This window comes from Centropristis striata, chromosome 8, assembly GCF_030273125.1.
Source record: "Centropristis striata isolate RG_2023a ecotype Rhode Island chromosome 8, C.striata_1.0, whole genome shotgun sequence".
In the NCBI taxonomy this organism is placed as follows: Eukaryota; Metazoa; Chordata; class Actinopteri; order Perciformes; family Serranidae; genus Centropristis; species Centropristis striata.
The window spans coordinates 3,069,146-3,094,005 of NC_081524.1; the positions used below are offsets into that span (position 1 = coordinate 3,069,146).

The window sequence follows — 24,860 nt, forward strand, 5'->3', positions numbered from 1 at the left end:
TCATCAGAACAATGCGTATCCATGGAAACATGAACTTTGACCCTTTCACTGTGTTTTCACTTCATCAAAGATTATTTGAACAATTTATTCATTTAAAAACGTCTTGTTCAGCGTTCGGTTGGACTAAAACTCACTCCAAGGTGTTTTTACGCTAAGCAACGTACATTTAGTTAAATTTTTTAGATACAGCTGTCCTCGCTCCTCCCCGCATTGCAAAGCTAACAGTGATTGAATGTTAGTGGACATTGTCGATATTGTACTCTGTAGTTTTTTGCTAATTGCAACTTTTAAATATTTCTGCCAATGTCGACATAAAAATCTGATTTAAAACAGTTTTTTCCAAGGATTTATATTTATTTTTTGACCTAAAAGAGACATTACGTGCATCGACAACTCTGTTGGTCTTTCTCCATTTCCTGTAATGCATCTCTTAAACCTGCAATAACAGATTTTGGCCACTTAGAGGCAGTAGAAGCAAGCTAAGATCACAACACTGACACACTGTTGATATCATCACACAGACTGCTGCAGCAAAGGGAACAGATCCAAATGCCCGACTCAGACAACACAGATGAAAAGTTTTAAAAAATCTGAAGCAGGATGAAAAACAGGAGCAATGCAAAAGAAGCAGGCATACGTAGAAAAATGCTCAGCAATGTCTAAGTCCATAGATACAGAAACAGATCCAAATACACAGTAGTCAACAAAAGAGAAGGCTGGGACGCTTCCAAGGTTACAAATAAGATGAAGTCTGCCAAGACAACACAGATAGATGACTGAGTCGGACAGTAACACTGCATAAAGGAAAGAACACAAAACAGAGGGGACACACGCCAGTATTTTAAATGTCTTCTCATACTAACACCGTGTACTTTTATCAGTGTTTTTATTTTTAAACATTGTTATACAAACATGTTTCACTTTCACATTCCATTTTACCAGGCACCTTGTTTTAACAATGAATTAATGGGTATTGTAACAATATAATAACCTCAAGTTGTAACAATTACAAACCCCTATGTGGCTGTATAGTCATGTTTGGCTCTCTGTAGGGGACCTCACACCCCTACACATCCAGTTTGACATCAGAGTCATCTGATGGAGAGAAGAAGTGAAAGAGAAAGAACAATAATGAAAATTGGAATGAGCTGTGAGAAACTTTATCAGACAAAATTCTTGAATATTTTCGAAACAGCCCCAATAAAACGTGGATATGTCTATCTTTTTTTTCAACAATAAGTCATGATTGATAATAAATAAATTATAAGACTGTCATGGTGGCTCCCGGTGATAGACTTATCTTAAGCTCCCAACTTTCTCCCCACAAAAACAAGTGTGTGAGAGGTGGTTGTGTAGTGAGGTATAGTGCAACTGAAATTTTGAATATTGAAAAACAACACCAAAAGTTTGCACTTGCACGAAACTTAGTGCATCGTTAGGTGGATTGAAGCTCGTGAAGACAGTGGACTGGTGCAGCAGAGTGCAGTGGCTCAGAGACGATGCTGCCTCCATGCTCAAAGACTGTTTTGAATGCACTGATTGGCAGACCTTCAGAGAAGTAGCGACACAGTCTGGAGATGTGGACCTAAAGGAATATGCATCATCCGCCACTGGCTACATCAGTAACTATGTTGATGATGTTACCACAACCAAAACAATCCCTATCCACCCCATCCAGAAAGCCTGGCTAAACAGAGAAGTTCGCACACTCCTGAGAGCCCGGGACTCGATGTTCAGGTCTGGGGAGGCATCAGCACTCAGGGCTGAAAGGAGAAAGCTGACAGCAGGCATTAGAAAGGCCAAAGCTGCATATGCTCTGAAAATCCAGGGTCACTTCAATACCAGCGACTCTTGGAGCATGTGTAAGGGCATCAAAACCATCATGGAATACAATAAAGGACACAGAATGCCCCACAGATCCATCTCTCCCTGATGCCCTGATCGGCCAACACCACTCCCTGCGCCAGGCTCACCCTTCCACCAACTGAGCTGCCCCTCAGTGTGACCACTGCAGATGTAAAGAGGTCCCTGCTATAAGTAAACCCTCGCAAGGCTGCGGTAGCGGATAAAATCCCAAGCCGGGTTCTGAGGGACTGTGCAAACCAGTTCGCAGAGGTGCTGAAAGACATCTTCAACATCTCACTCTCCCAGTCGACAGTACCAACATGCTTCAAGACTGCCAGCATCATCCCTGTCCCAAAGAGTGCCATTTTTTTCTGCCTTAATGACTACCGCCCAGTAGAACTCACTCCCATCATGGAGTGCTTGGAGGGGCTGGTCACGGCCCACATAAAAGACCACCGAGACCCCAGCATGGACTCCGCTAGTATGCATATATCGACAGAACCGCTCCACTGCTGATGCTATCTTGGCTGTAGTCCACCTGGCCCTCACCCACTTGGAGAATAGAGATACTTGACCTAAGTTTTGCCTTCAACACAATCTCTCCACAAACCCTGGTGAACAAATTGGCAATACTCGGACTGAGCCCATTCATATGCAACTGGGCTCTGGACTTTTTAACCAACAGACCACAGACTGTCAGAATTCACAACATCTCATCCTTCCCTGTCATCCTTTACTTCGGCTCCCCCCACGGGTGCGTCCTGAGCCCCCTGCTGTATACCCTGCTGACTACGACTGCTCAGCCAACTACCTGGACAGTCACATCATTAAGTTTGTGGACAACACAGCAGTTGTGGGTCTTATCTCCCACAATGATTATCATCAGGGGGGCAGAAGGCTGCACAGCATAAAGTCCAGAACCACCTGACTAAAAACAGCTTCTTCCCAGAGGCTAATGCTGCACACGGCTAATGCTGTTTTTTGCTGAGCAATAATGCTGCAATTTATTTGTGGTGTGTCCCCCCACCACCTCTTTCACACATCTATTTTTTTGTCTTTTCATTCCTATTCAAAGTGTTTGTTTTTATTTAATTTAGGGCCTTATTTTTGTTTTTTTATTCTAAGTGTTCTATTCTTTTCAAACTCCAATGGGACCCGAGTACATAATTTCATCCAATTTCATGTGCAGACATGATGTTAATAAACTTAATTGAATCCTTGAAGACATATTAATTTTAAGATCAGATTTGAATGTACAGCAGCTTGATGAATGTGGTATAATACTCACTTCATTTTGCTTTCTCAGCTTTGACCAACTCTCCATTGATCCTGTAGAGATGAACATAATCCCAAAAGTTATGGATCAAGTTTAAAAGAATTGTTTGTCCTTTGAGTCGGCCAATTTCAGAGACCTGAGACGAGCCGACTGATCTAACACTTTGCATCACATCCTTATCACAAATACAACTGACTGCCCACATTAATGTTCTGAGCCTGCATAAGATGAATTAACTCATTAATCTGGATCCAGAACATCAAAGGAAAACAAACTACCTTTCTCAGTACTGTAAAATCACGTTGTTTATAAAGTTGCAGCTGACTGAACTGTTGCTTGGCTTTGCATCCTCAGCTTGAAGATGAAAGCAAGGGAGAAACTGCACTCGATGAGTCAAATCACTGATTTGTTTTGCTGTGTGAGTTACACATTAACCTCCCTGTGTTTATTACAACACTGCTGAACCAGCATGAACTGATTCAGTCCTCTTACTGACCCCAGAGTCTTCAGTCTGCAGTTCGGATTCTCCAGAAAAGCATACAGTTGCTTCACTCCTGAATCCTGCAGCTTGTTGTCATTCAGCTCCAGCTCTCTCAGATGGGAGGGGTTGGACTTTAGAGCTGAGGCCAGAGAAGAACAGCTGATCTCTGACAAATTGCAGCCATACAGTCTGAATGAAGAATAAAATTAAATATAAGTAGAGTGACTTTGGCATTCTGTCATAGTGGATCATCACAGTGTCAGTCTTCTATTTTATTGTTTGGCATTAGCATGTAGCAACCAGTCTTAAAAGGGGTATGGTCATTCTAAGGCATTCACATCAAGGTGTTGCTGTTTTTTTCATGGTGCTGAGCGAGGCTGAACAACAGACGACATGAAATGTGGATGTTGTCTATGTGATGTCCCCCGTAGGTTTCCAAAAAGCCAAAATGAAGCTCAAAGTGAGTGTCTCCTGAGGCAGTACCTGACTCCTCCTAACTCTGAGTTAATCCAAAAAAGGGGCAAGTGGGTTGGAGTGGGGTTGAGCTAAGGTAGAGTGAATACAGTGACGAGCAACCTCAATCCTATTTAAAGGACAGGGACTACTTTGTGTTTATAGTTAATTACACATGATGACACATGGAGTTCCCCAAGGCTTCATTCTTGGGCCTCTTCTGTTTAACATCTGCATGTTTCCATGTTTTGTTTATGTAAAACAACAACATTCACTTTGATAGATATGCAGATGACACACAGATTTAAATAACCATATGACCAGTGAACTAAGATCCAAAACAATTTAAACATCTAAATCTATCTAAGTTCTGTTTCTTTCCGAAAAAGTAATCTTTTGCCAATGCTGAATGAATTCAGTTCAAGTAAAATTGAAATATTAACAAAAAAGGAACATCTTCATGTACAAAAGTAATTTTATGTTTGTACATAGATTAGGTTCAGTTGTTAAATAACATAAACATATGATGTACAGCAGTAACAGGGAGTCAGTGAACTAACCTCAGAGTCTCCAGTCTGCAGTGTGGACTCTCCAGAAAATAACACAGCTGCTTCACTCCTGAATCCTGCAGCTTGTTGAGACTCAGGTCCAACTCTCTCAAATGGGCGGGGTTGGACTTCAGAGCTGAGGCCAGAGAAGCACAGCTGATCTCTGACAAACTGCAGCCCCACAATCTGAATAAAGGATAAATGATGAAGATAAAAACATTTTTTATTATCCAAACATATCTGTTCAGGTTTTAAATGTGCAGCTCAGCATTGTTATGTTCTTATCAATGAGCTTTTACCTTAAATGAGCAGAGTGACTTTGTCTTTGTTTTTGTCAATCACCATTATATTAGCCTTCTATTTTATTATTTGTAACAGAAAAAACATTGGAATTGATGATAATTGAAGAATTATTATTATTGCTCTTCTGTATACATATGTGACCATTTAAAAGCTTTCAGTTAACAAGCAACAGTTGATATTTTCAACAGTTTATTTGAGAAACAGTGATCTTTTGTGACTACAGACTACATTTAGCACAAGACAAAAAAGTATGACAAAAAGTGCATTCACAACTTTAATAGTTGAAGTTATGTTTGCACATTAATTAGGTTCAAGTGTTATTTAAACATATAAGATGTACAGCAGTAAGAGAGAGTCAGTGAACTGACCTCAGAGTCTCCAGTCTGCAGTGTGGACTCTCCAGAAAATCACACAGCTGCTTCACTCCTGAATCCTGCAGCTCGTTGTGACTCAAGTCCAGCTCTCTTAGATGGGAGGGGTTGGACTTTAGAGCTGAAGCCAGAGAAGCACAGCTGATCTCTGACAAACTGTAGTTACTCAATCTGAATAAAGAATAAATGATGTACATAAAAATCCATTTATTATCCAATCAATTCTGTTCAGGATTTAAATATTACCTCGATTTTCCTACTTAATTAGTACAGTGACCATGTCATTTTGGATCATCAGAACTTCCTCATTCATATCCCCTCACACCCTTGAGCCTCATCAGTACTAATATCATCTTCACTGACTGAAGGAACACAATGTGAGTCTGTGAAAGCTGAAAAACTTTATATTTATATTCAGCCATCAAATAAGAAGACAAAATTCTGAAGAAAATAAATCCTATGTGCTCAAGCAAATTCAGAAGATTTTTAGGAAACAACAATGTGTAATCTCAGTCAAGAATTTAAATTTAAAATATACACACAAAAAAACTAAACAGCTGCAGTCAGTGAACTGACCTCAGAGTCTCCAGTTTACAGTTTGGACTCTGAAGTCCATCACACAGCTGCTTCATCACTCCCGAATCCTCCAGGCTGCTGTGTCTCAGGTCCAGCTCTCTCAGATGGGAGGGGTTGGACTTCATAGCTGAGGCCACAACTTCACAGTGAGTCTTTGAGAGTCCACAGTAAGAAAGCCTGTCAGGACACATATATTGGAAACAATTTAACTATGAAGGAGGACAATTTATGTTTAATTCATGGATTTGATGACAAAATAGTTTGAAAACTGCTGATTAACATTTTCTCTTTACATCGGAGGTCCAGATAATCTTATCTCACTGTGTTTGACATAAAATAATATTTTTTATCTCTCTCTCTCTCTCTCTCTCTCTCTCTCTCTCATACCTGCAGACCTGTAAGCTTTGTTTTGATTTCATCTTGCAGATGAAAGAGAGTAGTGGTCTGTCAGTGTGACCTGATCCCATGTCTGTCTGCTCACAGTCATCATGAGGCCCTCTTAACGAGAAAGCCATTTTTACAACTCAATAAACAGTCAAGGAATGTCACTTTTTGCTAACGTACTGATGTCAGAAAGAACTGTAAAATGTAACATGAGAAATCAATAGAATTAAAGCTCCAAGCAGCGATGAAGGAACCCGAGCACAGTGGAGCAATCCTAGGAGCCAACGCCATCTACCGTGGCTGTCGGCTGCCTCCCAAGACAACCAAGGACAAACAGGTGACGAGTGACTAATGGGGGCGTGGCCAAGTTAAGAGGGCGGGGAAGGGAGGCGACTCTCTGGTGATTGACTAAAAGATATTTAATAGTTTTGTTGTCAAACTACACAACGGAATCAAAACCTACCGGATATCGCATGCGCAGAGCGACTTTCACCTATTTATTTTGTGTTGCTGAATGGATGCTATCTTTAGTAAATACTGTCCCACCTTCCGGTTGATAGAAAAATCTAAAGAAAAAGTCAGCAATTTCTATAGGTAACACAGCACCACTACTACTGGGGCTTTAAAATTCGTGGCCTGCAGCAACCTTGGGCTTGTTCTCATACCAAGTGTTACATAGTGTTCATTTGAAGGAATAAACTACTTTAATTAATTAAGTTAATCACATCTGGACTTACAGAGCTTTTCTGCAGTTCCTCACAGCTGGAATCAGTCTCTGTCGTCCCTGGTTTGGTGTGTTGTACTTCTTCATATCCAACTCATCCAGAACCTCCTCTGACATCTGCAGCATGTAGGCCAGAGCTGAGCAGTGGATCTCAGAGAGTTCCTTCTCTGATCTGTTCTCTGACTTCAGGAACTCTTGGATCTCTTGATGTACTGAGAGATCGTTCATCTCCATCAGACAGTGGAAGATGTTGATGCTTCTGTCAGGAGAGATCTCATTAGTGTTCATCTTCTTCAGGTTATTAATGGCTCTCTGGATGATTTCTGGACTGTTGTCTGTCTGACCCAGCAGGCCTCCTAACAGTCTCTGGTTGGACTCCAGAGAGAGGCCGTGGAGGAAGCGGACAAACAGGTCCAGGTGTCCATTTTTACTTTCTAGGGATTTCTTCATGGCTCTCCTCAATAAGTCATCCAGGGATGGGCCATTTTCATTTTTGAGGGATTTCCACAGGAATATCCCTTTGATCTTCAGGAATGAGAAACCTTTTCCATCACTGCTTTCATTGTCCCAGTCTGTCCCAAAGAAAGCTCTCAGTACTTCTGTGTTCCTGGTGGTGTAACAGTGGAACAGGTAGACTGCAGCCAGAAACTCCTGAATGCTCAGATGAACGAAGCAGTAGACTGTTTTCTGGAAGATCACACTCTCTCTTTTGAAGATCTCTGTACAAACTCCTGAGTACACCGAGGCCTCTGTGACATCAAGACCACAGCGCTCCAGGTCCTCTTGGTAGAACATGATGTTTCCTTCCTGCAGCTGTTCAAACGCCAGCCTCCCCAGCTTCAGAAGAACTTCTCTGTCAGCCTCCATCAGCTCCTGTGGACTCGTCTCATGTCCCTCATCATACTTCTGCTTCTTCTTCTTGGTCTGAACCAGCAGGAAGTGTGAGTACAGGTCAGTCAGAGTCTTGGGCAGCTCTCCTCTCTGATCTGTAGTCAACATGTGGTCCAGAACTGTAGCAGTGATCCAGCAGAAGACTGGGATCAGACACATGATGTGGAGGCTCCTGGATGTCTGGATGTGTGAGATGATTGTGCTGGACCGTTCTTCATCACTGACCCTCCTCCTGAAGTACTCCTCCTTCTGGGCGTCAGTGAAGCCTCGTACTTCTGTCACCCTGTCGACACACTCAGGAGGGATCTGATTGGCTGCTGCAGGTCTGGAAGTTATCCAGACGAGAGCCGAGGGAAGCAGATTCCCCTGGATGAGGTTTGTCAGCAGCACGTTGACCGATGACTTCTGTGTGACATCAGACAAAACCTTCTTGTTGTTGAAATCCAGAGAAAGTCTGCTTTCATCCAGGCCGTCAAAGATGAACAGAAGTTTAGAGACGGCGAGCTTCTCTGCTGGGACCTTCTGTAATGTTGGATGGAAAACATGGAGCAGCTCCAGAAGACTGTACTGCTCACCTCTGATCAAGTTCAGCTCCCTGAACGAAAGCAGAATCACCACACTGACATCTTGGTTCTCCAAACCCTCTGCCCAGTCCAGACTGAACTTCTGCACCGAGAAGGTTTTTCCAACGCCAGCAACGCCGTTCGTCAGAACGACTCTGATGTGTCCCTGTTGGTCAGGTAAGGCTTTAAAGATGTCCTGGCACTTGATTGGAGTGTCATGGAGGGCCTCCATCTTGGAAGCTGTCTCCAGCTGCCTCACCTCATGTTGGGTATTAACCTCTTCACTCTGTCCCTCTGTGATGTAGAGCTCAGTGTAGATCCTGTTAAGGAGGGTTCCACTTCCTGTTCCATCACTTCCTTCAGTCACATGTTCACATCTCCTCTTCAGACTGATCTTATGTTCATCTAAAACCTCCTGCAGACCACCAGCTGCTGAAAGAGAAGGCTGCTCCTCCTCAGAAACATGACTCCTCTTCCTCTCTCTGTGGAGATGAACACATTATTTATAACACTATAAATATAACACACACATTATTTATGACACTCTGCTTTGTTTCTTTATTGTCCTTTGCTGTATTTCTTTACTGCACTCTTTAGCAGCAATTGACCAAAGTGCTGTATAATTAAGCCTAAATGCACAGAGCAACATGCACAAGGTAAAATAAAGTTGAAGAATAGAAACAAGATTAAAAATAAAAATACAGCCACACTAAATAGCTACAATAGAACATTATTATATCAACGTTAGCCACCGTCTTACTTTGTGTCTGAGGGTCCAGGTTCATTACTGAAGTCTGGAGGAGATTCTATACTGCGGTCACTCTTCATAGACAGACAGCTGGAGACTGGATACTTTGATCTGTCCTCTTCTTCTTCTGAATGATTCATCTTCTCAAGTCTGAGAGGTGAACCAGTAACACTGGAAACACACATACACATTAGCCTATAACAAAGTTTAATTCAAAATTAGATGTATTTTCTAGTTATCATAATAATAAACTAACTGTATTTAACTACATTTATTCACCCTAAACTACTGGGCTTCCTTACTGCACTGTTACCGTAGTTCCTCATTGCTATACTTTACTGCATTTCTGTACTGTAATCAACTGTATTTTATACAGTTCTCTATAGAGTTTGTAGTGTATATTTACTGCCTTAAGGAAACATACCGGCTTTGTGTTCTTTTGTATTGTCACAAAAGCACCTTGAATAATTAACCTGTTCAGACAATATGCCATGAATTAAAGCAACATGCTATCAGATAATATGCTAGGCTATAAACCTTTGAACTTGTTTTTCACTTGGATTACAACCTGATTTAACCTGTGTATGTAATGAATACCTACAGTCAATGAGTTGTTAATGTCCTTTGTACCTAATGGAGTGATGTTTCTACTGTATAAAACACATTCAAGCTTGTGGTTTAGCAGTGACACTCTGTAGACCATGATGTTTAGACTTCTGTAAAAAAAAAAACCTGTATTCAAAAGGATCTTCTGAAGTATTTTAAAGTGCATGTAAAGCAAAATTACATATGTGATCTGAGTTTTCCCACACCACAGAAAACATGTCATCAAATGCCCTGAAAAATTCGATGAAAAAAGAAATTCAACAAGTGTAAAAAAAAAAAGTTGTTTTTAAAAGAGTGAAAAAATTAGCAGTCTTCTCTTTTTCTGAAACTTTCTGCTGCTGTCACACTAGCTCTCCTTCTCTCAAACAATAAAGAGAATAAATCATGTGTCTCTATTTGGCTGTTCTGCAGTGCTATCATGTTGGGTCTCTGTGCAACCACCCGTATACAATTCTTTTAGGTTCATAAAATGCTCCAGAATTAGCTCGTATGTAGGGTATTACTTCAGACAACGCAATCTTAGTTAGTTAGCTTAATGTTAGCAGTAAACGTATCAACGTAAGCCACCGTCTTACTTTGTGTCTGAGGGTCCATGTTCACTACTGAGGTCTGGAGGTGATTCTTTACTCCTTTACTATTAGTGGGGCGGATTAGCTCAATATTTTACAACAATCGTTCACTTTGTGATAAAAGCATGAAATTTGGTAGATGTGTTGGTGAATATGTTTCAAACAAATCTGGATATTGGGCCACCTCAAAAGCGCCCCCTAGTGGCCGTGGCAGGCATTTGTTATACAAATAAATCAATGATGAATAAAAACTGCCCTTTTAATAATACCAACTGGTGATGAATTGTATATTGTTGGAAAGCCTGATTAGTCACCTTTACAACGAGGTACAGCTTGTAAGGATCGTGCATTCATGGAATGAGCAACGGGGCTAAACGTGTGCGTAGCACCCCCCAAAAATGTGCATCCCGTGTGTAGTGGGGCGGATTAGCTGAACAATCGTTCATTTTGTGATAAAAGCATCAAATTTGGTACACTCATTGCTGAATACATGTTTAATGAATCTGGATATTGGGCCATCACAAAAAAAATTGTGATGGCTGTGGCGGCCATTTTTAAAAATGGCCGCCACAGCCATCAGAATTTTCCTCGCCAGTGGTTACTGGCGAGGAATGCTTTCCTACTCCTCTTTGGCTTGTATTCTTCTGTTGCTCCTTAAAAAGAAAAAATAATTTTCAATATTGTATGACCTGCAACAATAAAAACAAAACACATTTAGACAGAGAAAAAAATCATACATTTTAAAAATTCTACTAGGGTTACTTGTAGCAAGATACTGTTTCTGGCAAAATCCTTGTACTGAGGTGTGTGACTTAGTCAGGAGGCTTAGCCAAATAAAGGGGACACGCCGGACAAGAGCACCACATTTTTTCCACATACTCTCTATCATTATAGGTTTCAATTTTTAGTAGGAGCCACTTCATCAAGATTGCGGTGATGGCAGCCATATAAAGTCTATGAGAAATGCTATATCTTCCAAGCCACTTAGAAAGTCAATCTTGGTGTCAAAATATACATTTTCTGGGTCAAAGAGTCATTTAAAGCTATTGAGAATATCACTGGATGATTATTTGATCAAATAGATATGTTCATTTTCACTCAGACTGGGCAACTCGCTTCAAGTGCTGCAGCAGGGAATCCTGAGTTGAAACTGTTTGGAATCAATGTTCACGGGAGAGTGTGGATTAGCTGCCATGTACACTGCTCAAAAAAATCAAGCGTACGCTTTCATCTCATGTCAGATCTTGATCAACAAATGATTTACAGTGAGTCATCCAGTGATATTCTCAATAGCTTTAAATGATTCTTTGACCCAGAAAATGTATATTTTGACACCAAGATTGACCTTCTAAGTGTCTTGGAAGATATATTGGTTCTCATAGACTTATGGCTTATATGGCTGCTGTCTCCTATCTGCAATCTTGATGAAGTGGCTCCTACCAAAAGTTGAAACCTTTGGTGATAGAGAGCATGTGGAAAAATGTTGGTGCTTTTGTCCGGCGTGTCCCTTTCTTCTCAAATCTGGTCCTAAGCCGCCTGACTAACTGTGATGGAGTTATAAAATACATTTAAAAAAAGAAAAAAAGAACCACATGGGCAAAGGAGACATTACATATAGTGTGTGTGTGTGTGTGTGTGTGTGTGTGTGTGCCTGTGTGTGTGTGTGTGTGTGCAGAGAGGGATGTCCACATTCCACAGGACATAATTTAACAGTGTCTTATTAAGCTTTCACACCCAACAGCCACTGATACATGTTCCAAGCTAACTAGCTAGCTTAAGTACCTATTTTTGCTATCTTGCTAATTTACTTTTCCGCCAAGGCCCATGATGATTGTTTTTCTCTTTAGCCTTTATGATGTTCATAGCATATTTTATTCATAATTATAACAGGTGAAATAAAATATTTAGACATACCTTGATGGACAGTCCACTGCACTGCTTGTCCCAGGAAGCAAATGCTAGCTAGCTCGATGGCTAGCCCGATTGTGGTGGGACAGGAAAAATAACTGAAAGAGTGTCTAACTGGATTTTTGTTAATTCAATATGTGTATTTACATTTTTTAATTTACGTTTGTATATTTAGTTTAAATTTTTTAAATATTTTAAGAAATAATTTAAATATTTTTTGTAATTTTAATGAAGAAAATGACTGCTATGGCCACTAGGGGGCGAATTTGCGATGGCTTCATATACAGATTTGTTTGAAACATATCCACCAACACATCCACCAAATTGTGTGCTTCTATCACAAAATAAACAATTCTTGTGATTTATTGAGCTAATCCGCCCCACAGGGGATGCACATTTTTGGGGGTTGCTACCCACACGTTTAGCCCCGTTGCTCATTCCATGAATGCACGATCCTTACAAGCTGTACCTCGTTGTAAAGGTGACTAATCAGGCTTTCCAACAATATACAATTCGTCACCAGTTGGTATTATTAAAAGGGCAGTTTTTATTCATCATTGATTTATTTGTATAACAAATGCCTGCCACGGCCACTAGGGGGCGCTTTTGAGGTGGCCCAATATCCAGATTTGTTTGAAACATATTCACCAACACATCTACCAAATTTCATGCTTTTATCACAAAGTGAACGATTGTTCAGCTAATCCGCCCCACTATATGCCTCTAGTGCTCCATTTCTTTACTGCACTCTACTGTGTTTCTTTACAGCATTGTACTGCATCATCTTCAGGTGAGTTTACAGTAAAAACAGTGTCTTACTTTGTGTCTGAGGGTCCAGGTTCATTACTGAGGTCTGGAGGTGATTCTATACTGCGGTCACTCTTCATAGACAGACAGCTGGAGACTGGATACTTTGATCTGTCCTCCTCTTTTTCTGAATGATTCATCTTCTCAAGTCTGAGAGGTAAACTAGTAACACTGGAAACACACATACACATTAGCCTATAACAAAGTTGAATTCAAAATTAGATGTATTTTCTAGTTATCATAATAATAAACTAACTGTATTTAACCACATTTATTTTCCCTAAACTACTGGGCTTCCTTACTGCACTGTTACTGTAGTGCTTCGTTGCTATACTTTACTGCATTTCTGTACTATAATCAACTGTATTTTATACAGTTCTTTATTGAGCTTGTAGTGTATATTTACTGCCTTAACTAAACTTACCGGCTTTGTGTACTTTTGTATTGTCACAAAAGCACCTTGAACAACTAATCTGTTCAGATAATATAACAGGATATTAGATTATATGCTGAATTTGTTTCCACTGTGATGCGACCTGATTTAACCTGTATATATAATGAATACCTACAGTAAATGCTAAGTTGGTAATGTGCTTTGTACCTGATGGAGTGATGTTTTTACTGTATAAAACACATTCAATCTTGTGGTTTAGCACTCACACTCTGCAGAACGTGTCATTAAATATCCAGAAAAATTTGATGAAAAAAGAAATTCAACAAGTTGAGAAAAAAAAGTTGCTTTTTAAATAGTGAAAAAATTAGCAGTCTTCTCTGTTCTGAAACTTTCTGCCGCTGTCACACTAACTCTCCTTCTCTCAAACAATACAGAGGATAAATCATGTGTCTCTGTTTGGCTGTTCTGCAGTGCTATCATGTTGGGTCTCTGTGCAACCACCAGTATACACTTTTTTTAGGTTCATAAAATGCTCCAGAATTAGCTCGTATGTAGGGTATCACTTCAGACATCGCAATCTTCCGAAGCAACACAAGCTTATGTTAGCTTCAGCAAATGTTAGCAGTAAACGTATCAACATTAGCCACCGTCTTACTTTGTGTCTGAGGGTCCAGGTTCACTACTGAGGTCTGGAGGAGATTCTTTACTCCTTTACTATGCCTCTAGTGCTGCATTTCTTTACTGCACTCTACTGTGTTTCTTTACAGCATTGTACTGCATCATCTTCAGGTGAGTTTACAGTAAAAATAGTGTCTTACTTTGTGTCTGAGGGTCCAGGTTCAATACTGAAGTCTGGAGGAGATTCTATACTGCGGTCACTCTTCATGGACAGACAGCTGGAGACTGGATACTTTGATCTGTCCTCCTCTTCTTCTGAATGATTCATCTTCTCAAGTCTGAGAGGTAAACTAGTAACACTGGAAACACACATATACATTAGTCTATAACAAAGTTTAATTCAAAATTAGATGTATTTTCTAGTTATCATAATAATAAACTAACTGTATTTAACCACATTTATTTACTCAATACTACTGGGCTTCCTTACTGCACTGTTACTGTAGTGCTTCGTTTCTATACTTTACTGCATTTCTGTACTGTAATCAACTGTATGTTATACAGTTCTCTATTGAGTTTGTAGTGTATATTTACTGCCTTAACTAAACTTACCGGCTTTGTGTACTTTTGTATTGTCACAAAAGCACCTTGAACAACTAATCTGTTCAGATAATATAACAGGATATTAGAATATATGCTGAATTTGTTTCCACTGTGATGCGACCTGATTTAACCTGTATATAATGAATACCTACAGTAAATGCTAAGTTGGTAATGTGCTTTGTACCTGATGGAGTGATGTTTCTACTGTATAAAACACATTCAATCTTGTGGTTTAGCACTCACACTCTGCAGAACGTGTCATTAAATATCCAGAAAAATTTGATGAAAAAAGAAATTCAACAAGTTGAGAAAAAAAAGTTGCTTTTTAAATAGTGAAAAAATTAGCAGTCTTCTCTGTTCTGAAACTTTCTGCCGCTGTCACACTAACTCTCCTTCTCTCAAACAATACAGAGAATAAATCATGTGTCTCTGTTTGGGTGTTCTGCAGTGCTATCATGTTGGGTCTCTGTGCAACCGCCAGTATACACTTTTTTTAGGTTCATAAAATGCTCCAGAATTAGCTCGTATGTAGGGTATCACTTCAGACATCGCAATCTTCCGAAGCAACACAAGCTTATGTTAGCTTCAGCAAATGTTAGCAGTAAACATATCAACATTAGCCACCGTCTTACTTTGTGTCTGAGGTTCTTTGTGTCCAGGTTCATTACTGAAGTCTGGAGGAGATTCTATACTCTTTTACTATGCCTTTGGTGCTGCATTTCTTTACTGCATCCTACTGTGTTTCTTTACAGTAGTGCATCATCATCAGGTGAGTTTACATTAGAAACAGTCTCTTACTTTGTGTCTGAGGGTCCAGGTTCAATACTGAAGTCTGGAGGAGATTCTATACTGCGGTCACTCTTCATGGACAGACAGCTGGAGACTGGATACTTTGATCTGTCCTCTTCTTCTCCTGAATCACTCATCTTCTCAAGTCTGAGAGGTGAACCAGCAACACTGGAAACACACATACATATTAGTCTATATAAAGTTTATTTTGCAAAAGAAGAAGTGTTTATCAGGTCACAATGCTTCACCTGCTGTAAACATCCACTGAGACTTTGCCCTCACATGATTATGATCTCTAAAACAACACACTGCTGTTTGTTCATGGTAAAGTCACTAGAATCTGTGCCAGGTTTATCTAAAAGCCAGTTTCACACCGTGGCTGATCTCCATTATGACTGCAGGTGTTTCACATGTTAAGTGGCTCAGAAACAAGAGTAAGAGTAAATAGTCTGAAGAAGGCATGGTATGTTTCTGACATAAAGTATAAATGAGTAAACAAATTTAAAATATCATAATCAAAGTAAACTCTATTTGCAACCCCAGAACAAACACTCACCCAGCCTCAGGTTTCCTCTTTCTGCCCTGTTGAGTGTAAAATGGAGTCTGGGAATAAAAGTTTTCACCTCAACGTCCTCTCACCTTGGTCTTAGTCCCTCCCACCGGGGACGCATGGGAAACCAGGTGAGGAGAGAGCAAAAGTTTTAAGACACATGAGACAGACTCTCATACTCTTTTTGACTTTCAAAGTCAAGTCAAGTCAAAGTTTATTTATAGAGTATATTTAAAAACAACCTCAGTTGACCAAAGTGCTGTACAGTTATGAAAATAGAATAAAATCATACACAAATAGTTATAAATAAAAACAATGAAAACAATAAAATACTAAAAACAGTAAAACAATAAAATTATTAAATTAAAATTTTAATTTAATTAAATTAATTAAAACTCAATCCAAAAACAGAGTTAGAGATAAAAAAAATAAAAATAAAAGGGTAAAAAAGTAAAAGAAAGCCAAGGATTCGTGCCTATCTGGGACTGAACACCAAGGAGAATAAATAATAGATAAATAATAGTATCCATAATAAATCTTCATCCATCCATCCTCCGCTTATCTGGGGCCGGGTCGCGGGGGCGACATATAAGATAATAAATCTTATATTGGAAAAACAGATGATGTAATAAAGAAGCCTTCTAGAAAGATTTTATTATGAAGTTGTTCATGGTTCTTTTGTTGTTCAGACAGATGGTTAACACATTTTAACTAAATGGTGAATCAAAAGATAACTAAAACATAAAACTTGTCAGTGACACATTTGAGTTTAATCTGTTATCTGTTTTCATTTCAGTATGAATCTACAGTGTTGTGATGTTGTGATGTATCAGATCAGTCCGATCATCTGCAGCGTCCAATCAATAACTGATATCCACTAAGGGGGTTTGTAAAGATAGATATGTGTTTAGACGGCGTTTAGATAATGAGCAACAATAAAAAAAAATAGAATATTTGTATTGACAGTATTCAAAAAATATTTCTTGCACTGAATGTCAGAATATTCACACTCTAAAGCTCCTTTCTGCATTTACGGAGACCAAATTGAGGCTTTGCACGAGTAGGTAAAGAAAGTGTAAAAGTATATATCAAAAGCAATAATTAATTAACCATCAATGTCCAAAGGTGGTGTTGCACTAGTTTATATTTTATGTCTTTGATGTTTTGTTTTACTTGAATATACATTATATTGATCATATTTTACATAACATGATACACAAAGATTTGGACACTGAAACAAGCCTGCCATGTCAAAAAAGAAAAAAAAGCAATAGTGGCATCACCTGTACCAACTTCATTGACTGGTAAATTGTTGAACATAACATCCCAAATGAATTTGATTTTTTTTGTCTCGTCTTTATATTGTTAGTGTAGTAGTAAGCCTGATGAGAGGCACTAATCTGTATGATGTTGAGAGGGTTACCGCACAGTCACGTTTTTTTCCCTGAGTCATTTATTAAGATTTATTTTACTCTGTGTAACTGTAAAGAGGGTGCAGTATTCAAAGTAATTCATCTTCTCTGTCCATCAGTGAAGTGCTTCCATCTAGTGGCTAAAACTGAGAACAACACTGACTCTCACACAAGAAGCATGTTATTGTGTCATATGGTCTCTGGCATCCAAGAAAATATTATTTTTAATGAAAATGAGCAAAAACTAAATAAAATCTTGAATTTGTACCTTTTGGACATTAACATATTGTTGTTTTTCAGCCAGTGCATGCACAGAACAGATTGGGAGCCGAAATGACACAAAAAAGCTTCTTTGTATGTGTTTCATTTAGTCTCACTAAATAACAGCAGAAGCATTTTTCGGTTTAAGTTCAATGTTCGCAGACACGACCTCTTATTGGAATTTTGTCGCAGCTCAACAGTCATCCAATGTGTTTCAAGTTTGATTGCTTCAAAAAAAACACAGGTTTTAACAGCAAAACTTCTCATTTAAGAAAGTCAAGTAATGTGTAACACTCAGCTGTTACAGACATTCATCACCACAGTTTCTTCTCTTCTGCTTCAGCTCAACTTCAGCACTCTGGATAGACGTGGATCCACCTCACGGAGGGCAGCGATCAGAACTGAACTGGCTTCAGCTCCCTTTTTTCGCACCGTGTCGATCACGTCTCGTGCTTTGTCTAATTGGGATTTTGATGTGGCGGACTGCATTTCACCATAACTTATCACACCACACTCATAAAGTTTATCCAAGAGAAGGTTCAAATTAGCATCAGAAACTCTTTTGACAAACTCTGTCCGAACAGTTCCCCCCAGTTTCTGGTCTGCTGGGACGCTGTCCTCTGCTGGGACTCTGTCCTCTGCTGGGACTCTCTCCTCTGCTGGGACACTGTCCTCTGCTGGGACATTTGTCTGTCCACTTTCCCCTCTTGGACCTGGAGGATAACAGGTAAAAATGATTGTGTTATATAACCAACAATCACTTTACAGTTTTGTTAATGAGGACTCTGTTTTAAAGTTCATCTGTCTGCTTTGTAAATCACTTCCTGTGTTCTCCTTTAAAGGGAAAGAAACATTTATACTGTGTTTATATTCCTCAACATTACCAGGAGTGGATTTTTTGTTCAGTTAATGAAGCAATAATGTGCTGCAATGCAGCCTAAATAATTATATGAGAATGTACATAAGAGCAGATATAAATATCTATGATATAATGTGTCACAGGTCTGAACAGTGACATCAGGTGGCGTGCTGCTGCAGGAGGCTGGAGTCTGTACCTGTCAGAGAGACTCGACGTTTCCAGACTACATTCCCCTCTTGGTCCTTGACCATCACAGTCACTCTCTTTGTGTTTGTAGTCAGGAAAACTTCAAATGTTGGAGGGAAATATAGTCCACAATTTGACTGAAATTGTTCACACTGAAAACCAGAAACAACGCATCATTTTTAAAAGCTTTTAAAAATGTTTATCTGGTACTGCCCTGACTGAATCTAGATGCAGCAGAAACAGTATTCAGGATAATTCTGTTGAATCAAGTGACTTGACTCACCTCCGGCTGTATGTGGAAGCCCTCAGGTTCACAGTGGACACTGTAACTTTGACCAAAGCTCAGCTGACAGCTGGAGGAGATCCTGATGAACTGCAAACCAGAACCTTCTTGTTGGGCAACAACCTTCAGTAACAGAACATTTTTTATTAGTTTAGTTCTTTCTGAGATAGTCAATTTTATCAATAGCGCACATTGAAAAACAATGTGTCGACTGATGTGCTTTGCAGAAAGATGAGATTTACAATCAACATATTTATGAGGATGTACTGTAAGGAATTTAATAAAAGTGCAAAATATTCTGGATAAAAGTCTCCAAACACAACAGCACTGCACAGAGGGCAATTAAAAACAAAACGTCTTTGTGATGACTATTAAACGGTTAAAGAAAAAAGACGGTTTATGAAATGCTCATCCCTGTCAGGGTTTGGGGTTTTGGCCTGCTGTCTGTTGCCTGTGTGTTCCTGTTTTCTCCTCCCCTTGACCTACTTTCTAGCAGGGGCGTGTACTGTGGGAGTTGCCTCCATTCTTCCTGCTTCTGCTGAAGACACTCCTGTTCCTCATCAGGACAATCAAGTTCACTTTTAAATATCTGGCAAGACCAAGGCAAGACCGACAAGTCTCAAGTCAAGTCCCAAGTCCTACAGTTTAAGTCCTTTTAACAACAGAGTAATAATATGTACATGGATCATGTATGCTTTTAAAATCTGTATTCATTTATTGAAGAATATTCTTCAAACACATTGTAGGGGTCACAGCTATTCCACAAGTTTCATTTGGATTTATGGACTGAATGCATGCGAATTGTGTCAACAATTTCTTGATACCATGCTTCAAAATGGAGGTCTTTCTTTCTTTCAGGAGCTGATTCTTCTTCAAAAGGATTTCTGCTTCCCCCTTGCAACTCTGTGGTATAGCACTGGGCAGTTAGTACAAGCAAGAACAAGTTTGTTAAACTTAAATCAATGGCATTGATCTGTTGTTTACTAAATATTAAAAAGGTAATTTGATTATAATTATATTCATAATTAATAATCAATGTTCCAAATTGATAATTTGTTAGCTTTATGAGACTGATTTACTATGATTTGCTATCTTTCCTCTTTCTAAGTAAAGAGGTGGTGCCCCGAAAATAACTTTAATTCATTTAAAGTGTTAAATATTAATTAAGTGTTTAATTTCTGATAGCAAAATTGACCTAAATTAGCTTTTACCTCTACATATTTTGGTGCCCCCTGCTGGAGGCAATTTGTATCTGAAACCAGATACCCCTACAACTGTGTGTGTGTTCAGTGTGTGCGTGTGTGTATATGTGTGTACGTGAATTTCTACCCGAATGAAACTATCTTTGGTATCATTTTTGTCCTGCAGTCTGATTGGATGGATGCTGTCAGATCAAAATAACGTAGATGGAATTTGATTGGATGTTGAGCTGACAGCACACGTCAGACACACACAGTGAGAGACGCACATTTACACAAAGAAAGATAGAGCGCTCTTTAGTAACAGACTGTTTAATCTTTGGGTTTTGGGGAAAGTAGCAAGTCTTCTCAAGTCAAAAGGCTCAAGTCCAAGTGAAGTCACAAGTTATTAGTCCAAGTCGAGTTGCAAGTGTCTTTACATTTTGTCAAGTCAAAAAGCCATCAAATTCATGACTCGAGTCCAAGTCATGTGACTCGAGTCCACACCTCTGCCGTTAACACTCCTGGCTCCTTCTCCGCATTCTCTCCTAGTAATATTTTTGTTTATTTCCATGTTCCTCGCTCTTCGTGTTTTTGCTTCTGTGTATTTCCAACTCTTCTCCCTGTTGCAGTTTCCTGTCCTGTTTCTGCAGCCCCAGAGATTGAGCCCCTGCTCTCCACCTGTTTTTGCCTCGTGGGGAAACTACCTTTTGAGTTTGTTTAGTGCCTTTTGAAAATAAACTTCTTAAGCTGACTGCAAGACTTTCTGTTCTACTTTTGGGTCCACCCATTTCATTCTAACCACAGAATATGAAGGTTCAATAAGACGAACAAAATTATTTAATCTTTGTGGAAACAGCTGTTGCTTAAAACATCAGTTCAGACCGATGGTGAGCACATATGACGGATAGCTTTACCTCATGCACAGAGATGTTTTCCTGCAGTAGTAATATGTCGAGTATTCGTTCGTCTTCATATGGAGGTCGGAGGAACAGCAGAACGTGGCCCTTTATTGGCAGTGAGATGCTCATAAACCTTTTGACGATATCCCAGATGAGGCCGAAGACAGAGAGGTGAGGGACCTTCACAACCACATGAGTGTCTGTGATCTCCAGCGGCTCCAAGATGCTCATTCCATCATCGGTGATGTGGACGACAGACAGCAGGCCGTCAAAGAGCAACGCTGTGAAATTAAAACAGGTTCACCTTTACCTAATTCACTTTGTACAGCTTGAGTTTACAGGTAAAATAAATTTGTAATTAACTCTAGAGTTTGCCTCTATCCTTTATTCTATAACATGCCATCCACATATTTACCTTCCTTTGTTTCACAGTGTGGGAAGTGGAGCTGAAGGACAGCAGAGTCCTCAGAACTCTTGATATCGAACAGCAGCCCTGCAGCCTGCTTGCCAGCTGGTTGAAGGAGGCTCTGATCCCATTGGACGGTCCTGTAGAGCAGCTCCGCCTCCTGAGCCATAACAAACACCAGTCCAGTCAAATCACACTGGAACACACCTGGACCAGGACAGCTGAACCTGTAGGACACAGAAGGGATGAATTCATATTGTGCATGTGTGTGGCTGGCTTCTCCATTGGCAGCCAACCCGTGTCTACCAGGCAGCAACCTCCGGGTCTGAGCAGGGAGGCAAACCAGAAAGTGCCTAAAGCTGCATTCTACCAAAAATTCCAGCAGGGGGTGCTGACTGTGCTGCAGAAGCATTTGGCTCCATTCATTTCAATACAAAATTAGAAAAGTTTTTTTTTTTCAGGACACACACTATGGTCTCAATTGCTAGTAAAAAATCATATGATTTGCTACCTTTGATTGACAGGTCACTAACAAGGTGAGCCTCTGTTAAAAAAAAGGCATGTGTAGAAGAGGTTACAATTTTCCAAAGAACACATCAACTGGCCTAAAGAGAAATGGCGGAACATTTTGTGGACTGATGAGAGTAAAATTGTTCTTTTTGGGTCCAAGGGCCGCAGACAGTTTGTGAGACAACCCCCAAACTCTGGATTCAAGCCAGTACACAACAGTACACAGTGAAGACAGTGAAGCATGTTGGTGAAAGCATCATGATATGGGCATGTTTCTCCTACTATGGTGTTTGGCCAATTTATCTCATACCAGGGATCATGGATCAGTTTGCATATGTCAAGATACTTGAAGAGGTCATGTTGCCTTATGCTGAAGAGGACATGCCCTGGAAATGGGTGTTTCAACAAGACAATGACCCCAAACACACTACTAAAAGAGCAAAATCTTGATTCCAAACCAACAACATTGATGTTATGGAGTGGCCAGCCCAATCCCCAGACCTTAATCCAATTGAGAACTTATGGGGTGACATCAAAAATGCTGTTTCTGAAGCAAAACCAAGAAATGTAAATTAATTGTGGAATGTTGTTAAAGAATCTTGGAGTGGAATAACAGCTGAAAGGTGCCACAAGTTGGTTGATTCCATGCCACACAATTGTGAAGCAGTTATAAAAAACTGTGGTCATACAACCAAATATTAGTTTAGTGATTCACAGGATTGCTATATCCTAGAAACAAAAAAGTTTGTACAAAATAGTTTTGAGTTTGTAAAGTCAACGGCAGACACTGCTATATTTTTGAACACACCCCTTTCAACTAATTGCCCAATTGCACAGCCTTAAGAGCGTGCATATCACAAATGCTGGGTCTTGTTGGTTTTCTGAGAATCTACTGCACCTACTGGTACCTTGTTTGCCATGTAGCAATAAAAAATATACTAAAGACCTGGATTAATCTGATTAGTCACATTGGACTGCTTTTATATTGAACACTACTGTATGTCCCAACAAATTGGACTTGGTTGTGAAACATCCAGGACTTCTATCATCTGCTTTGCTGCTCTGTCTGGCCTTCACCACCCATCTCCTCACCTGCATCAACCACTCTCTATGTATACTGGCTTAGCTACTTTGTCCCTCTGTCAGCTTGTCATAGTTGTAATGCTGTTTTGTTCAAACCACCTGCACCCCAAATCACTAGTAATGTTCAGGCCAGCAGCTTGTTTAGTCGATCGCTACAATCAGTGCGGGAGTGAATGAGAGGGGAAATATATGAGGCTTTATGAATGCAGCCATGGTGTCCATGATTCCATATGTTCACTCTCTGCCGTCTGTGCTGTTTGTTGACAAGCTCTCCGCAAACAACAGACTCTTGTTGAGAATCAAAACTTGATGAACCATTAAAGACGTCTGAATAGTATTTTGTTGTTTTATTGGATTACCTGTATGAAGCTCCAGATGTGAGTTCAGGTGAGAAGGATAATGGGGCCTGGAATAAAGAAAGACACAAATATAGTTTTGTTGTTTTAAAAGAAATTAGGTTCAATTCATGTTCAATGAACATAAGTCATGATTCCCCAGCCTCCATTTCGTACAAAATAATCACATTTTATATAAATATATTTCACACTATACAGCTGATCTTCTCTCACCTTTTTATCATCCTCAGGCAGGTTTGTTTTCACATCTAGTTTGTCATCAGAGTCATCTTATGGGGAGAAAAGTGAACGAGAAAGAACAATATTGAAAACCGGAATGAGCTGAGAAACATTAGCAGACAAAATTCTTGAGTATTTCCAAAGACAAAAAGTGGAATATGAATAAATATTTTTGTTCAACAATAAGGACATGTTAATGTTAATATCAAATTTTAATGTACAGCAGCTTGATGAATTTGGGACATTACTCACTTTGTTTTGGGTTCTCAGCTGTGATTGTCCTGTTATTGATCCTGTAAAGATGGACACAGTCCCAAAAGTTATGGATCAAGTATAAAGATTTGTTTGTTCTTTGAGTCACCCAGCTTCAGAGTCCTGAGTTGAGCCGACCGATCTAACACTTTACATCACATTAATGTTCTGATCTTGCATTAGAGGAATTAACTCGTCACTGGTCTGGATCCAAAACATCACAGGAAAACAACAACTGTAAAATTACATGTCTGTTAAAAGTTGCAGCTGACTGAACTGTTGCTTGGCTTTGCATCGTCTGCTCCTCAGTCTTCTTACTGACCTCAGAGTCTCCAGTCTGTAGTTTGGATTCTCCACATAATCACAGAGCAGCTTCACTGGTGAAACCTGCAGCTTGTTGAGACTCAGCTGCAGCTCTCTCAGATGGGAGGGGTTGGACTTCAGAGCTGAGGCCAGAGAAGCACAGCTAATCTCTGACAAACTGCAGCCCCACAATCTGAATAAAGAATAAATGACGTAGATAAAAATAAATTAATCATCCAATCAGATCTGTTCAGTTGTGTAGCTCAACATGATGTTCTAATCGAAGAGCTTTTCGCTGAAATGTTCGGAGTGACTTTGTCTTTCTGTTTTGGCAGATCAACATAATATCAGTTTTAGATTTTATTTGTGAAAACATATTGAAATTGATAGAAACAAAAATAATATATTTCTACTTCAGGAAGGAAACTTTATCGAATTAAAGCAAATGAGTTAAGACGATCTTTTGTATTCAGATGTGACCATTAACTTCACATTACAAAAATGAATTTACTTTAGCAGTTGACATTTTCTTCAGTTTCTTTAAGAAATAGTTATTTTTTTCTTTTTTTAGTACAAGATAAAAAATAAATATAAGCTAAAGGAAATATATAACACTGTGAATGTATCTTTTGTATGTACACTA

General features: G+C 39.5%; 2 protein-coding genes across 7 annotated transcripts in view; one reads left to right on the top strand and one right to left on the bottom strand.

Moving 5' to 3' along the window:
* LOC131976252 (NACHT, LRR and PYD domains-containing protein 12-like) overlaps positions 1 to 24,860 on the top strand; it is a 177,852-nt gene that overhangs the window by 52,290 nt on the left and 100,702 nt on the right. The window lies entirely within an intron of this gene.
* Positions 913 to 16,031, bottom strand: LOC131976253 (NLR family CARD domain-containing protein 3-like). 6 transcript variants are annotated; one of them, XM_059339187.1, is made up of 12 exons: positions 16,014 to 16,031; positions 15,467 to 15,625; positions 14,266 to 14,424; positions 13,066 to 13,224; positions 9,176 to 9,334; positions 6,975 to 8,897; positions 5,854 to 6,030; positions 5,275 to 5,448; positions 4,616 to 4,789; positions 3,618 to 3,791; positions 3,134 to 3,174; positions 913 to 1,095 (listed from the first exon to the last, which is right to left on the bottom strand). In XM_059339187.1, exons 2-11 carry the CDS (start codon positions 15,592 to 15,594, stop codon positions 3,135 to 3,137), a joined length of 3,267 nt encoding a protein of 1,088 aa, XP_059195170.1. In that variant the 5' UTR covers positions 15,595 to 15,625; positions 16,014 to 16,031; the 3' UTR covers positions 913 to 1,095; position 3,134. The 6 variants fall into 6 exon arrangements, with proteins under 6 accessions (XP_059195170.1, XP_059195169.1, XP_059195171.1 ...); XM_059339186.1 differs by lacking the exon at positions 16,014 to 16,031 and having other exon boundaries at positions 15,467 to 15,668; XM_059339188.1 differs by lacking the exons at positions 4,616 to 4,789; positions 16,014 to 16,031 and having other exon boundaries at positions 15,467 to 15,668.

What these genes read in the sequence shown, in the direction of transcription:
- LOC131976253 (XM_059339186.1), bottom strand. Translation starts at nt 15,639, where the DNA reads ATGTGTGTTTCCAGTGTTGCTGGTTCACCTCTCAGACTTGAGAAGATG. An exon ending in CCTGGACCCTCAGACACAAA is followed by an intron (nt 13,225 to 14,265) that starts GTAAGACACTAT and finishes GTGTGTTTCCAG; the next exon opens with TGTTACTAGTTTACCTCTCA. An exon ending in CCTGGACCCTCAGACACAAA is followed by an intron (nt 8,898 to 9,175) that starts GTAAGACGGTGG and finishes TCATCTCCACAG; the next exon opens with AGAGAGGAAGAGGAGTCATG.